Here is a 17,895-nt window from a genome sequence, read left to right as displayed (position 1 = left end):
TCTTGATTAAAAGCTTTTTTTTATTTATTTTTATTTTTTTTTTTTTTTTTATTTTTTTTTTTTTTTGTTTTGTTTTTTTTTTAACACTATTGAAGCCAACTTCTTTGTGCAATAGCATTTGCATGCCAATATCCGTTTTTCGGGAATTTAAATGAAATATTTTATTTTCATGTTGTGTTATTTAATGGTGTGTATCGAAAAAGAGCAAAACCGACGATGGGCACTAGATTTATTAAACATGGTCTTAAAATTATATTCTATGGATTATTTATAAAACACGACGCTCCCTCATATTAAATATACAGAGAATGGATACGGTGAGTATGTCAAAAAGACAGCAACCTCACCGGATGAAAATTGTCAGCTCAAGGTCTCCTATTAGACTTCAATGAACGACGAGGGAACCCTCAGAATTCTGGGCAGGCTATACACGTCTAATTTTGTGTATAGATAAAATTCTGGGGCCCGAAGCATTATCAACGCACACGAAATAACTGTCTTTTGGGCTATCAATTTATGTACTCTGTATTACTTTGGTATGACTTTGGTATGACTTCAGTTAAACCTGCAAACTGCAAAAACCGAACACCATTTGGACTGTAGAATTTGTCCACTTTAGACAAGTGTTCTGTTTACACTGGATTTAAATGCATTTACACTGATACTGAATGGACTTCAATAAGAATCTGGTTAAGATATGTTTTTCGGTTTACTCAGGGTTTCGTTTAGACTTGTTCATTGCATTAAAAGAACTTACACTTTCGTAGCATAATTGTAGCCATTTTTTTTCGTCCTGAACGTTAATCACTGACAAAAACACGTCTTATTGCCAATTATCCTTTAAATTAGAGCAACGACAACAACTGATATGGATATTAAGGCAAACCATTCACAGAATTAAAACATTTTCAACCATCAAAAAAAGATCATAGGATGCGTGCCATGATTAATTACAGAAACTGTCATAGTTTTTGAGTGACTCACCTTGAAATCACTGTAACAAAAAAGAACGTAATGACAATTTATTGTTTCCGATTTGTCATTGATTTGCCAATCCATGTACTGTTTATCTCTCTTTCCGATTTATGATTATGAGTTTGTCATTTTGGTACTTGTATTGAAATGTGTACTATTTCAACAACAATAATTGGGTGTAAGGAAGAATCATTTTCGGGAAACATATTCTGCCTATTTATTTTCATTGATCACTGTTTTGTCTTTTTTTAAATTCTTCGTATATGCAATGTTTCTTGGGGTACTTATTTCACGTGGTCCGTGGTCAGATCCGTTTTTGTTAGCCATAAAAATTAAATGGCTTTTACCATCAAGTAAGGTTCTTGTGGCATTCGAACCACAATTTTTAACCCTTTAACTTGATTTAATTGATCATGATCAAAACCATTCATAACACCCGTGATGATGATGTCTTTAATGTCTGACTTTTTCATGATTTAAACCTGCATCTTACCAACAACTTTGTGACCTATTATACCTTTGTACATTTATACACTAACTGCAAAGAGTATAATAACGTTTGTGAATAAAGATATTCGTCAAAAAGATTATGAAAAAAATTCAATACTCAAAATGTAAATTGTATGAAATCAAACATTTTTAATTACACCAATCAAGCTAATTGTGATCCTTATAATATCTTTATTTGGTAATACTGCTGGTGACAACTAATAATATAATTCTGTCGTTATGATCTTCAAGAGCTTCAGTTTTTCATTAGACTCTGAAGATTAATTAAAGCATATCTACTACATTGGTATTTACAAAACGCAGCTGTATAGCTTCCCTTGATAAATTGTAATTTAAGTTTTTATTTGCTCAGTCTCTAATTTTCAACTCTGCATATAAAATTAATTGAAAGTTTCCTTAACTAGTAAAGAAATAAAATATCCGGCATAGAGATAAAAGTTGAAGTTCTGTTGCACCAAACTCTCAGTGTAAAGCATCCTGTAAAGCAAGAAGTGACACTTGATAATGTCCTTGAAATTTGATATTACAGATCATTGACCAATCAAAACTTATTTAGACCCCCCTTTACTATAAAATGACACAAGTTCCTCATACGCCTCGATTTTAACTTTTCCTACTGAAACATAATGAATTAAAATCCGAAAATTTTCAGTTTAATATTGTGACATGTGCCAATCGTAAAGAGTTGAAAGTGTTGTGAATTTGGAGACTTGAGTCCATAGCAACTGATAATTCTTGCATTTAAAAGACAATAGAACTGCCTAAAGTTTACCAAAATAAAAATATTCTGTCAATTGTATCCTTTTTGGTCACTGCGGTTATAAAAAAAATAGTAACCTGACACAAGAAATAACTTAATACTTAATAAATACATTTATTATTACGTAGTTTATCATATGTGAAAGAAATAATCTTTGTTTCCCTAATATGTATACATTTTGCTATGTTTTGCTCCTCCATGTTTCGGTATGTTGTATACATGTTTCAAGGAGCAACCCATCACCATCAAGATAAGAATCTAATAAGTATTTAAGATCTAAATCGCGAAATGAATGGTATACAAGAATTACTCAAAATCAATCCACACGGAGAAATTTTACTACTTGCAACTCATGGGATAAAGCTTCAGTGTTTTGGTTTTTTTTTTACATTTTCTAATCTAATTGATTTTCTACTGACCTCGATTAGAATTGAAATACTAGTAGCTAAAAAGAAATAAAGCATTTAAATATGGTTTGATTTTTAAGATCTGAAATTAAACGAATAAACTAGGAATAATTTATGCTTTTGGTCTCGTAAATCGTACAAATCAAATGTTATTTTATCTTAGTCTCGTAATTTATGATTCGGCTCAATAAACTGATAAGTATCTAAGAAGTTATCAGGAAGTTCCTTTTAGGCACGGTCTGTGTGTAACAATTTATGTAAGGAAGTGACTTCCAACATATTGACAGTTCTTACTGTTAAATGGAAATTTCTTTTACTTTATTAGGCAAGAGTTTTAATCATGTAAGTTGTAAATGTTCTGAGTGTTTATTCCAAGACATATTAAGTGTAGTAAATCGCAGTACTGATCGCTTCCATATACTAGTATAACACTGTTCAAGGTTACTCGCATTTAATACAATGCGCAAAAATTCTGCACTCTATCTTATAAGTTTTTTTAAGGATTGAACTAGTTCTAAAGCAATTTGAAGCAATTGTCGATTTATACTATCAAAGTTTACTCCAAAATTTATTTCTTTAATTAGTTTAAGTAGTTTTGCCAAACGAAATTTAATTTTATAAAATTTTCTCCTGTGAAGAAAGAATGCTTATTTTTAGTCATTGTAAATGATTTTAACATTATTATCACTGATACTTTTCAAGTTCAGATATCATCGCTTTAAGATATCGTTTATCAGTAAACTTTTTTATGGGAGTAACTCTCTTTTTATGTTTCTAAACCCCACGTTATATCAAAATACGTGTAATGTTTGAATAGCTTACAATTCGATTGTGGCAGACTGCACTAAATGTCATAGTTATCATCGGCTTCATGGAATTAGATGCGTCTATCATTAACGCGTTAGCAACTATAAAGATAAGATGAACACATCTAGTTCAAAAAAGAATTTCAGTCCATTGTTCTTTTGGTAACGTGTCATAGTTTTCCTTTCATCTTTAGTTGACTTGATTTTTTTAGCAACTCGGCAAATTTTCTAGAAAAGCAGAGGACACTTACCTTAACGATGCACCTGGTCCATGCTTCCAGTTTTTAGTGGAGTCCGAGTTGCTCATTTACTTTTGTTACTTTGTATGTATTATTTCAGTTACTTTATGTTCTTTGTTGTGATTGTCTGTTTTTCATGGCTGGTCTTTGTTCCTTGATTACATTCTTTTGATTTCCGCTACAATCTTGGTTCCCTTGATTACTCTTTGGTAAAATACCAAATATTTATCCAGGCTATTTAAGTGCATTATTGCCATGAAAGTCAAACGTTTACCATTTTTTGTTCAAATCTATCTTACAGCGTCATATTACAATAATTGTTGATTAACAGTTTCTTATCATACGGTTTTATAGTAGGTCTGATGTTGTAAAACACTATACCAGGAAGTGCCTCCCAAATTAGATCTACAGTCTGTCTATCTAAAGACCTGATTCTTTATGTATTTTGCCATCATGTATTGAAACAGATTTCTTAGAGAGACTATGTAATTTCCCCTTTCTTGGAATTATACGTTTTGTTGGGAAAATTGATAGCTATTTAAAGTTTTTATCACCTATAATGTTTATTGAGTACCAGTAAATGTTACTTTGTTTAACTTCATATGATTGATGCCCAGCTTATGAATATTAATGTTTTAATAAAAGTACGTTTTTTAAATATTCCATTTATTTGTGCTTTAAAGCATTTATATTCGCATTAACAAAATTTCGAAATAAGCAAAACAAAAAACCCAAAGACTAAAACAAAAAAAAAGAAAGTCTCATTGAACCATACCTCAGCGTGCTCCTTTCAAGGAAACTTATCACATTAAATAAATTTATCGAGATTTCTACCTTAAGGTAGATCAAACCTATTAAACGGAGAGTTCTTTTCTGTCATCTTGCAAATTCCTACAGAAGTATGTTTTTAAGATCAGTTTGCCTAAACTTATATATGGTTAAATTACAAACATTAATTTCATGACCATCTTTCAAGGGGAAATAATTTGCGAGAAAATGTTCCACGGAAATGTAATGAGAAGTTCTGTGACCCAAATTTTCTTTTGGAAATATGAAATGATGTCTGATAAGTGTACTTTGTACAAATTATTAAGACATTTTATCTATCGGTTTTTAGAAGTAAGGGAAACAGAATATGTAAAAAATGTTGTCCAAAATTGCCTTCATTTAGGCTCAACTATGTAGGTTCAGTGACCGATATTTGTTGTCTTAAAATTTTACAGTGTGTTCGTTCAAGGTCATCTTTGGAGGAAAACTTGCGAAAATATATCTACTAAAAGTTTTAGGTAGGATCTACCTATATTTAAAAAAAAACTAATGTTTCCCCTTCAATACACCTATGGTAATTTTTCATGTAAATGTCAATGTTGGAAACAAAAACAACAATGGATATGGTAAACACAACAAATCAACAAGTATTTTACGAAAAATAGAAAACAGTTCTAAGACCACCTTAAGGTCTTCAACAAGTGTAAAGAAGTCACAAAACGTTATCGTGTTTTTTGACGCAAGAGTTCCTAACACGATATACCAGTTTGTTCAAAAAAAGCAATTAAACTGAATTCTATTGTAAAATATATTGGATATTTTGTGTATCACATAAACGTAAAGAATCAAATTTAATTATAAAAAGGTGGATAAATGAAAAGCGCCTTAAGTATATTTTGCTTTTTTATCTTGTAAAAGGATGTCTTTCTTTAGCACACGTACCTCAGTGATAAGTTTTCTATTTCATATTTAGAACTGATTTGTACGTTTTTGTTCCTTTAATAACGCCGGAAGTTGCAACCAGATATCAGCCCCGGTTGTTAACTGGTCATTTGACTGTCGTCATCGGTAACGTCATTGATATCAGCGCGTCGTCAATGATAAAGTCACCAGTACGGATTGTAAATCAAATGATTTTTTTACAAAGAAGTAATTATAGTCAAATATAACTTGAAATAGTCATCTAGAGTTATTTTGTTATAATTCAAATATATGGCAAACTAATCATGACATTGCATAGTTCCATATAGTACTTTTCATCAACATTCGACCAAAATCAGGCCTCTAGCAGATCTCACGGGTTTGATGTGGGAGTCTTATGTTGATACGCTGCGCAATATGAGAAATGCCATTTATCTATAATTATCACTTGAATGTAGAACGGCACTATTTCTCATTACTTTAGGTTGGCCTTTTGTGTACGCTACTTAATACTTCCGGACACTGTAATTGTACAAACTGTGCTGATACCCAAAATGTTTTATTAATTCCAGGCTTTAATATTATTATACTTTCAAAATATTGCATTATATATTTTGAAAACCATTTTATATAAATATTATGAGTTTTTGAAATGTAAGTACCATTCGCAGAAAAAGGGGGGAACTTTGTCGACAAGTATCATCTGTTTAAAATACCAAAGAATCGAGACCGTTATGCTATGACTTTGGTTGCAATTTTAGTTAGGGAAATGAAGATATTACTGAAAAAAGTCAGTTTATAGCTCCGTCATTGTTTGAAAGAGGTGAATTTTTCAAAATTTTCATTATTGTCGCCTATGGGAAATAAATAGTACCGTTCTACCTGACGTGCACTTCTCATTTATAGTGACCATGTGAATCGAGAAAAATTGTTTATTCAACATATTTAAACATGCGGAAATAATGTTCATTGATGATGAATATCTAGTAATTTACAAACGGCTGTAACATTTTAACGTTATAATTTGTAAAAACAAGTTCTTTTTTACTGTTCCGATCTTGTACTTCACGTGGATATTTTAATCTCTCTTTAATAAGCCATGATCGTTTATAACAGTAGAAAGTTTTCCTCAGTCTTTTACAGCGCAAACAACACTGATATTCAGGGAATAGGCATTGCCTACCTTTGGTTTAGTCACAATCACATGGTGAATTTCATTTGGTAGTTTAGTGAACAATTAGGAAGTAAGTTATAACTTTCTATCAGACAATACGCCTGATAATTTATTTCATGGGAATTTGTCTGATAGAATTTAAAATATGCTCATCGATGTCAATAAAATACCTGTGAGTTAATCTAATAAAGACCAACTCAACATTATCATTTAATGTGCTATAGTTTCTGTATAATATCAAGTACGAAATAAATCACTTTTTTTATTCTTTTTGCACACCAGTTATACTAATTTAACAGTGGAAGTTTAATCTTCATTAAGATCACGGTTACATGGCCTTTGTTTATGATAGTTATAATTTTCGTTGAAATTTGTCTTGAGAAAATTAAAGAACGGTTTTAAGACTTTATATTTAGGAAAAGTAACATCCTATAACATTTTGAGAATTTGATCACTGCTTGCTTCCAAATTATTGCTTTCTTAAGATAAATTAATTGCTTTATTTTTAGTATTCGTCAGCTGTTTTAGTTTTTACTGGATAGATCCATAGCTAGGACTCTAACTTGGAAAAATGGAATGACGACCGCCCATAACTTTATCAAAATATCTTAGATTTCCGTTTTTCAGATGGGATGAAAACATATTTTTTGAATAATTATATTTTGTAAGAAAGCTTTAATAAAAAAAAATTCGGGCTTTTTTCAAAATTTACTACATCAAAATGTGGCATCCTAATAAATTGGCTTCTAAGAGCGTTTCAAGGAGTGCAATCGTGTTTTAGATCTTAATACTGTGATAAATTAGAGCTGTTACGGAATCAATCATGAAACAAAAGTTTCGTGTCTGATAAAAATCATAGCAAGAAAGCAACATTGTTTCAACATGTAGTGTGTTTCTTAATAACTTTAATTATTATTATTATTATTTTTTGTCTTTAAGGCCAAAGCTAAACAACGGTGTACGGTGTAAAACCATCCTTTTTATAATTCCTGGGACAAATGCTAGCGGGAACGAAAAAAAATAACATGTACCACTTTGAACAGCATGCACAATTTCAATATTTTTTGGGGGTATTTTTAATGTTCGATCAATTTTACATAGTTAAGCGTCTTTCTTAACATACTTCATAGTGTGCCTGGCTGGCTCGGCCATCACTGTTTTACACTTTTAAACATAGAATTCGATAAAGAATGTCTTTTGTTTTTAGACACCTTTGAGAATGAATACATAGAATACCGAAACATTCTAATCTTATATCATTAAATGTTTTCTGATTCTTAAGTACTAAATATTTTCTGCTATTTTAACGTTAAAAAAATAAAGACAGATTAGGTTTTGATACACAAATGTGCAGTTGCTAGTATGAGGATTATTGATCACAGATTTTAACTGAGATCGTTTGTCATTCCAAAAGGCAATATTATGAGTTTCTTAATCACACTGCCTGGCAGTTGTGGCTAAGTATTGATATGGAAACAAATTATCGCCTAATGTATAAGGTTTAGCGTCTAATCTCGTCACTATGCTCTATCAATCATTATATAATTTCGTGGATGATTTGAAATTTTATAATTGGTTTTTCAGTTATTAAATAATATGTTATTACAATATGGCATCATATGTCTGCATAGTTTGTTCAATTGCATTTTAATTCCAGTTGCATTTCAATTGTTTAAATCATTTTTACATTTCATAAAAAGATTGAATAATAGTTGCTCCTGTTGTACTTGATCGCTATTATTGTGAGAAAGAACGAGTGTTGTACCACATCATTTTAAAGTGAGGTATAAATAGGTAGTTGTAGACACAGACAGTTGTTGAAAAATTTTGTTAACGTTTTGTTAGGATAATTTGTTCATAATGTTAAATAAAACAAGTTTCGTTAAAATTATAAATTGTGTTTTTTCAGTTCAAAATTCTCTTACACAAGACTTCAATGTTGTTCATTTTCATAGTGAAAGCCTTGACTAATCAGATTTTATGTAATTTAAATCCGATGATCCTGAGTGTTATATAACTAAAGTAATTGTTAACTCGAGGATCCCTGACTGTAAATAGTGATGGAGTTCATGTTCAAAACTGTTTTATATGAGGTCGAATCGACATCTACTATATATGATCTGCTTCACTGCTGGAAATAGAAATGAACGAATAACTGTACTATATCGATAGCTAATACAAATCACATCTAATGGTTTCACAGAAAAAAATCGATTTTGAAGTTACTATTTGAATCGATATTAATCGAACGTTAAAAATTCTATTTTCATTAGTTTTGACAAACATTTCAATATTTCAGTTGCAATTAATTATACAAAAATGGTTTTCTTATCTTCCTATGAGAAAAACACAAAAATGGAATTGAAATAAAAACTTCAAATTACGTCTTTATCAAGTTAGTTAGTTTCATTGATATCTAGATGTACACTATTTTTTAATTATTCTATAAATATATTTCCGACTTTTGTAAGTGAAATATACATTCATATATTCCGGAACTTTTCATTTTCATTCATATTATTTACAATTGTAATTGATTAATTTACTAATTTATTTGCTTGAGTTTCAATAGTATTTAACAGGTTATAACTGTGTATTTCTTACAGCTAGGTTATGGATCGAGTTCACCTGCTTTGTCTCACAGAGAACGATTTCCTACCTTCTTCCGAACACACCCGTCCGCCACACTTCATAACCCGACACGTGTAAAGCTATGTCAAAAATTTGGCTGGAAACGTATTGCTACTATACAAGAAACACAAGAATTATTCACTTCTGTAAGTAGTTTTTTTTAAATAGATATCTAATTTCGGCAATTTCTGATGAATTTGCCTAATCTGCAAAAATTCGAGTAAACGTACATGAATTCGATTCTAACTTTGCAATCCATCTACATTGTAATTATTGTCATTATTGGATGTATCTAAATCACGAAGTTGTAGTAAAGAATGGTACTACCAGTGAACATGGTGAATAATTAGTCTGGTCATCATATTTTTTTCTAGAACCTTACACGCACGAATGTTTCTCGTGTGTATGCATTGAAGTAGGGTAATGTAATGATAGACTACTACCTCCAATATTTAATTATGTCAATGTTTACATTGGACTGAAACAATATTGGTAAACGTCTATGACGAAGTAATAAGCAGTACAAAGTTTACCCATATAAATTGTCGATGATTTGTAAGTATCAAAGCCATATATAGTTGTCTAGAAAAACTTCAAATTCTACTTGTACGTTTTCATTTTTCCAGTTTTAATTGCTGCCATATAGTTATCATTTTCCGATAAAGAGGCATGGGTCACTAGTGTGCTTTTTTATTTAGTCTTTTTTTCTTTAAAATTTTACTATACATCAGTTTGAAATAAAGAATTATGAAAGTGGTTTAGAGAGGTAGACCTAAGGTAAGGGACACAACTCTTACAAATCATTTGTACGTTTGTATTCAGCATTTTACATCATTCTCATGTAAGCATCAAAGTAACTTGGACTGATTTCATTCTGTTTCAATTGAAAGCTTGATAGTCTTTGCCGAAACTGAATATGATACAAACATATCACTGATTTCAAGAGTTATGTCTCTAACCCTAACTCCTTAAGGAAACGATGGTTTGAGACTATTTAAAAACCAAAAACGGTAAAGAACTATCATTTAGTAACTGAGAGCAAGATACATTTGTAGGAAAGGGGTTTCTTTTAAAACAATATTACATATTCGTCTCCTCTTCCAAACAGAACAACGAACAGTCAAGTGCGTATGAACATGTCAACAACAATACCTTCTGTTCTATCACTGTCATATATATGTCCGTTATTGTGAAAATGTATAGAAATTATTGCAAACAATCTTTTAATACGTACTTATTTTATACATTTCCTGTCCCGTAAGGATTTTCAGTATCTATTTACAAAAGTCAATTTAATCATATAACATCAATTTGATCCTACAGTAAGCATCCAAGACTTATAATAATCATTCTCGTGCAGGAAATATGGTATTTGATAAAATAAGTTGGTTAATGTAATTTTCGTGTTTTGATAATAAATAGACTGTAGAAGACCTGGAAGAAAGAGTAAAGAAAGCCGGCATTGAAGTCTCTGTCAGACAGAACTTCCTGACTGATCCTACTAATGCTGTCAGGAATTTAAAGGTTGATTATATATATTGTATTTTGTACAAGATTTAATATAGATTTCAGTACGAATTACGAAATTTGTGCATGTTGAAAAAAACATTCAAGCTAAATTAAACAAGGATTGCTCTTTTCACGCAAACGTAAGAAACAATTCAGAACCTGTATTGCATTATGGGATTGCTATTGTTCATGACGTTCCTTATTGGACAAAACGTATATTACGAAGACGCTGCGACGACCCAAAGTTGTGTGCGAGGACAGAAATTGAATTTCTGAATTGATCCATTACATTTAGGGCGATTCATTTAAAATCTTCACGCAATAGCTAATCGTTCAAAGTCTCCCAAAACATGACAAAACACCTTAATTCGAAAGGAAGGAGGGGTGATAAACTTTTTATTAGCCTGAAATACAGCTGAAAATTAAGTGTGGAAAGATTTACTTGAGATTTTGAAGACTTGAATCCATAACAAATGAGAAAACATTACTTATTTCGTTTAGCGTCAAGATGCCAGAATCATCATCGGAGTATTTTACGAGAACATGGCAAGGAAAGTCTTTTGTCAAGTATGTTTTACATATGTTTTTGCGAAGAATGGAGATCCATGATCAATATGTCGTTTTTGTGAATGGAGTAAATTATGTATTGACTAAACTGTGTGTTTTCCGTTTCACATTCTTGTATATTCTGATGCTTCTATCTTCGTAATCTTTAGTATCTAAATTTTACTCAAACATTCTTTAAAATTAATCGGAACGATGACTTCATTTCTGTAAATTATTATTATCATGACAAAAATATTAATAAATCTAATATCCCCAGAAAATGACAAAGCCAAAACAAATTGTAAAAACCATACCGTGAACGTGTCTTTTCTTGACACTAAATTAACTTACAATAGATATAGTTCGTTATTTGGCTTTGTTTAAGGCATACAAAGAGAAACTGTACGGTAAAAAGTATGTGTGGATTATAATTGGGTGGTACCCGGATAATTGGTACAAGAAACAAGACCCTAAATGGCCAGTGAATTGTACCGCAGACCAAATAAAGGAAGCACTAGAGGGTCATATAACAACCGAAGCAGTCGTATTACACCAAGAAAACACAGTTACTTTGTCCGGAATGGTAAGGAAAAGATTATCTAAAACAAATACAATGTGAATCATACAAATAAATAATGACACTTACATTATCTTTCAACTTCCATCGTAAAGTTCCATTATTTTTAAGTTTTGTTTTTACTTCAAACTGCAAAAAATTAACTTCATCCATTTTTCCTATAAATAGTTTGGAACAAGAAGAAAAATTGCTACCCGTTATTTATACTTAATAAGCAATTATTATATAAATCTGGTGGTCTAACTCCGTATTTACTCCTTAAAATACTTTTAGTAATCTGTCCAAATTATTTAATAGAAATTCCAACAAAACTTTATTATTTATAGTTAGATTCTTCCGAGAAAACTGGGTTACGTTCATAGTCCTTTTTTTTCATTTTTCCAGACGTCCCAAACCTTCAAGGAAAGACTAGATGCGAAACTGAATTATACCGATACAAGCCAGGTCGTGGGATATCCAGAGGCACCTCTTGCGTATGATGCCGTCTGGGCTTTAGCTTTGGCATTGAATAGAACAGCCATGTCGTAAGTATAATTGTTGAAAAAATCAGATAATTGGAAGAATAACCACAGGAAAATAACTGATTCTTCTAAAGAATAAAATCACTAAAAATGTTAACAATTTTCTATCAGAGCAACCTTAATTTAAAAATCTCGAGTCAATAATTCTTGACAACTTATTCAGAAATTCCTTAATTATTGTTTTTAAACAAGGAAGCTGTTTTAAATTCAGGAAGTCACAACACTGTGACGTAGATCATTGATTGAAAGGAAATATTGTTATCTGTGGAGTAAACAAATTTTAAAAAACAAAGTTTCAAATAAACACTTCAGAGCCTACATGACGTCTTAAATGCACGTAGCATGCTTCAAATGTCCTGAACACATTTTTATCAGTAGAACAAATGACATGTAATTATCTAATACAAGAATAGACACATCTTCCTCAAACTCTTAAGCATGAATAGGGTAATTTTGTTCTTAGTTTAAAGTACTTTCTCTTCACGCATATGATTTGTTTCCTCTTTATTCAGAAAACACTTGCGAAGTAAATTCGCGTTGTTCATATGAGGTAGTGTGGCGGATGGATAATAATTTTTTTTTCTCAATTTTGGCGCAGATGGACATATAAATGCTAATTTAAAACATAATATTTTAATACGCTAACAAAAAGATAGACTTTGTTTAAATTTTGTCAATGTGTATATGTTTTTAAAAAAAATAAATATATGTCCACAGACTCTTCGTAAATTTACATTTTTTTTTATTTTGAGTTCTACACAAATTATATCTTCTTAGTCGAATATTCAAAATGACATTTAAATGAAGACTTCCGAATTTTGTGTTATTCTTGTCTTAACATATTCACCAGAGAACAAGTGTAGAACCGGAAAATACACTTTAACTCCTTTTATAGTCAATGGCCTAACCATTTAAAAGATTTGGTTCATAATCAAAGTAAATCAACAGATAAAGAATACTTTGTAAGTCTCGTCCATACAATTCGCGATAATAAGTTCCTAACTCACTTTCAAGGACAAATGATTACTATTGTTTATAAAGACTACAATCTCATCAACGAAAGCTTCTTATGGGTAAAAACGGTGACGAAAATATGACGCTTAACTGCTTCTATGCTATGATAAGTTAAGAAATAACTAGTAATATAACATTCTGATAACAATGCATCATATCAATGTACTCAGAAAAGGCAAACTAAATACACATTGGCCTTTCGTTTTGAATGTCTTCAACTGTAGAAATTCCGGATCAAAAATAAATGGAGTACAAGTCTTACAAACCCTTTTCGGCTACAAATTGTATATTGATTTTACTAATGAATAAAAGGAGATATCGATATTTTGAGTAGTGCTTAATTATCTTCAACTCACATTTCATCATTTCAAAGAGTAATGAAGGGAACCAAGGTTATAGCGGTAATCAAAAGAATGTAATCCTGGGACAAAGACTAGACATGGAAAACAGACATATACAACAAAGAACATAAAGTAACTAAAATCATACACACACAGTAACAAAAGCAAAATGAGCAACTCCACTAAAAACTGGGAGCATGGACGAGGTGCGCCGGTAAAAAAATATTTCAAAGTTATTAATATAATGCATTGTCCAATCGAACAGAGCTTAACGCATTAATTTCAAATATTCATTGCATGTTTGTTATAATATTCATCAGAACTGAAACTGTATTGTATTCTATATCAGAGTACTTCAAAATCCCAAACTGCAAATTAATGAGAGTAAATAGTGTTATACCGAAACTGGTCCTTTGCTTTGGTTTGAAAATCAGAACCGTTGATCATTTGCAGTGATATTTACTATGACAGTTAGAATAATTCTTAACAATCCCAGCTGATGTTTAATAATAATGAAATGGGCCATATAACCCGAGAAACTGCCAAATTCACGATCTAAATTCACAACAAATTAGATTTGGCCGACCCAGTGGTCATCATTGGCAATAAACAGGACAATGTTTTCTTACAGATTAGCTGATCAGAGAAAATCGCTAGAGAATTTCAATTATTACGGAAGTGACATAACAAGAGAAATCTACTCGGCAATGAATAACACAAGATTCCTCGGTGTTTCTGTACGTATGGTTGGAATATTGTGATTGTATTTTTATCATGGGAATGTGTGATTAGGAAAAGCTTTAAAGTAAGAAAGATTATGTTTTGTACAAAAATACAACAAACAAACGGGTGATTTGTTTTCTTTAAACTGTTTACTGGGTGAAGAGGTGCAAAGTTGACGTGTGCAGTGTATATAAGCGATGAAATATGATTTGGTAACCCATTATATTATTAACCCGAGGGTCAAGCGATCAAGATCACACAAAAAAAATTAAAGAAAACAAATATGCAGGCTTCTCTACAGGGATTATGGTCAGCTGCTTTCCAAGGAACGCCAACAACAGTATTAGCAATATAAAAGCCGATAATTTCGCTCATTTCAATTGTGAGACGTAAGTGACAAATGCTAGGTGTCTCTCAACAAAAATATACTCTTTCCTACTGTAAATATGACGTCATTTTATCTTGTGTAATGTTACGTCATTTTTTTTATTTAAACTCCATTTCATTCTTATATACGTCATACTAACATTGTGCAAGTGATTGAAGACTAGATGTCAATCTAAACTAGGTTTAGCATCAAAGGTTTAATCTCATCTATCAAGGTTATAACATTCAGACATCATTAAAGCGTAATAACATTGTTCTATTGCTTGTTTGATTTCTCTGCCCTTTGTGTTTTCCAATTATGGATATGTCTGGTTGCCATAAGAGGAGACCAATTAGACATAATTGGTCATTATTCCACCTTCTAGACAAATATTACCTCTGTTTGTATTGCCCTTATATTTCGCTATAATTATAACTTCATAAAGGCATCTGTTTTGTCGAAAAACATTGTCTCTCTTCGAGATAAATGGAAAATAATTTAATGATTTTGTTTTTCTTGGCAGGGAAATGTTGCGTTCTCATCACAGGGAGACAGAATAGCATGGACACAAATTGAGCAAATGATAAGTAAGTCCACAAAGTATACGCGACTTTTGCACTTAACGGCAGTTTTAGTAAAAAGGAAAGGAAGGGTGTATTAAAAGAAATCTTGTACTTGGGCTTGTAAATATTTAAGAAGCAGTCTTTATAAAATTTGACAGGAGATGATTCATGCACGTCAAAAACCCACATTATGTACTTTTATTTCTCTAATTCAGACAACATACGTAACGAGTCTTTTTGTTTATTTTTTTTAAAATATTTAGATTGTACATAAAACATTTGAACATTGCAAGATTGATTGTTTTTGATTTGGTTAAGCTAAGTGGGAAATTAATGCATAGGTTTCTAAAACAAATACATGTATCTTTGCAAAAAGGACTTTAGTAACGTAAAAACATGGATATGTAGATTGAAAACCATCGTTTGTTCGGTGGGTTTTTTCTGTACCACGAATCACTACTATCACTGCAGTGTCTGAATTTTATATAGATAGGTACTTAAATTGTCAGAAACTTATATCAAATTTTGTAAACATTGTAAATATAGAAAAGCGGAAGTTTATCTAAAGTCCATTTCATATTAAAGCTTTCAAATAAATCGTTGGTATAAGGAATTATACTGCTTTAACCTCTGTCCGATGTATAACTATTTCCGGTGTATTATTATTATCCCTTTTTGTATGGAATTGATCGCACGTGCTTCGGTCAGATGTCAAAGATTGCCGACACTGAAACCTCCTAGTTTCATCAAAACATTAAACAATTGTGTAACAGAGAAATTTGTAACATTAAAAGTATAAACCAATAGTATAATTTGAACTTAAATTTAGACAATTGACACCAACAATGGTGGTGTGGAAATGGATTTTATCATTTGAGAAAAAAACTTTACTTTGAGCACTGTAAAATTACCTGTAATTCGCATTTTGATAATTTATTTTCGTTCCAACATTCTGTCTGTAGAAAATATGATTTTTGTCTTTTGAAAGCGTTATATTCTAGGACGTTATGTAGGAAAAGGAAATTCTTAGTACAAATAACATTTGAAGGATATTTATACTGTAGATGGAAGTTATCGGAGACTTGGTTATTATGACTTCAATTCAGACAACTTTACATGGTTCAACTCTGAAAAGTGGAAAGGTAAATTTAAACTAATTAATATGTATGATAGGTGCATAAATCAAACAGGCCTTCTACATGTTTCATCAGTTAGAATAGCTTGATGATAGTCCACATTGTATTATTTTTCAGTCCCCAGCACCATGCATATTTCAATATATTTTATTATTTTTTTTAAATAATTTTGATAAATGACAGATAAAATTTTAACTTGTGCATTTGTAAACATTTATAATATTATTGAAGATGTCTCATTATTTCACAATATCGATTTCTTAATTTGTTATTTTGGTAAACACACAGGAAATTAAAACCAGTTTTCACTATTGTACACATGATTGTGTATATTTGTGGCTAAAAGGCAAGGTACCAACAGCCAGCATTGTAGCAAAGACTTTCCCGAAAATAGTAACTTTATTTTTTTTATCTATCTATTGTTTATTTATATTTATATACATGTTTAAGGTGAGAAAGCACCCCCAGACAGAACTGTTATAAAACCTTTCCTGAGAGTAGTAACCTACAGTTTATTTGTATCTATATGTGCCTTAGCTGCTTTAGGAATCATATTTGGAATTGTTTGTTTGATCTTCAACATTACACACAGGCGGAGAAGGTAACAAACGTTTTTAACATACATTTGTCTGTCCAACTGTTCAAATATTTAATTAGTCTTGAGTTATAGTTCGTTTTGTATTTCTGTATCCATCATCTGCTGTTAGAGATGTAGGATGATATGACATACTAAGAAATAACAATACGTTTTAAAGTAATTTTGTTAATATAGTACAAATGCCAAAGGTTCTAAAGGGAGGAAATTTGGAGACGAAACAAATCCAGACCCATCAGAAAAGGCACACGCCTTGCTGCCTGTTGAATGAAGATCAGTTCTAACATTTATAAAAAATTGAATTCTTTGTCATATTTGACGCCTAAACTATATTACGGTCCATTAGGCATGGTGATGCCCGTGGATCATCAGTTACAACCTTAGCCTATGGACAGCACAGCCTTGTCCTTTAGCTTTGCTGGAAACCGCTGTGTTCAAGCTGGAAAATCGGTGTAATAATTTCATTTTTTTAAAGTATGAATTGAGAGTCAAAAACTCCATATGCTGGAGCAGCTAGATTTGTTACGTAGGAAGTAGGAAAGAATAGTAAAAAATTGATCAAATTAAAGTCTGAATTGTATTTTCATTTTGTCCATTTTAGATGCATCGCCTACTCCAGGCCAGACATGAACAATGTGACAATATTTGGATGCATTGTATGTCTTCTTTCTGTGTTTCTACTTGGTTTAGATGGGCAGTTTGTATCACCTGAAGTCTACCCGATGATCTGTCAGGTAATTTTATTTTGGCAAAGCACTTTTCTCTTACAAATAAGACTATGTTCAGTGAAATGACAGATTACTTTGTCAGTC

General features: G+C 31.2%; 1 protein-coding gene across 1 annotated transcript in view; it reads left to right on the top strand.

The window, feature by feature from the left end:
- Nucleotides 1-17,895, top strand: part of LOC148611618 (gamma-aminobutyric acid type B receptor subunit 1-like) — a 73,786-nt gene that overhangs the window by 50,525 nt on the left and 5,366 nt on the right. The window contains exons 3-12 of the mRNA XM_088592345.1: nucleotides 9,167-9,337; nucleotides 10,614-10,715; nucleotides 11,202-11,267; nucleotides 11,632-11,829; nucleotides 12,208-12,347; nucleotides 14,331-14,436; nucleotides 15,313-15,376; nucleotides 16,417-16,494; nucleotides 16,939-17,089; nucleotides 17,685-17,817. Coding sequence (XP_088448471.1) covers nucleotides 9,167-9,337; nucleotides 10,614-10,715; nucleotides 11,202-11,267; nucleotides 11,632-11,829; nucleotides 12,208-12,347; nucleotides 14,331-14,436; nucleotides 15,313-15,376; nucleotides 16,417-16,494; nucleotides 16,939-17,089; nucleotides 17,685-17,817 — 1,209 coding nt within the window. The remainder of the gene's footprint in view (nucleotides 1-9,166; nucleotides 9,338-10,613; nucleotides 10,716-11,201; nucleotides 11,268-11,631; nucleotides 11,830-12,207; nucleotides 12,348-14,330; nucleotides 14,437-15,312; nucleotides 15,377-16,416; nucleotides 16,495-16,938; nucleotides 17,090-17,684; nucleotides 17,818-17,895) is intronic.

Source organism: Perna viridis, chromosome 7 (genome assembly GCF_037379345.1).
Source record: "Perna viridis isolate PV_CMFRI_1.1 ecotype Kerala chromosome 7, ASM3737934v1, whole genome shotgun sequence".
NCBI classification, from domain to species: Eukaryota; Metazoa; Mollusca; class Bivalvia; order Mytilida; family Mytilidae; genus Perna; species Perna viridis.
This window is presented reverse-complemented; position numbering and strand designations above follow the sequence as displayed.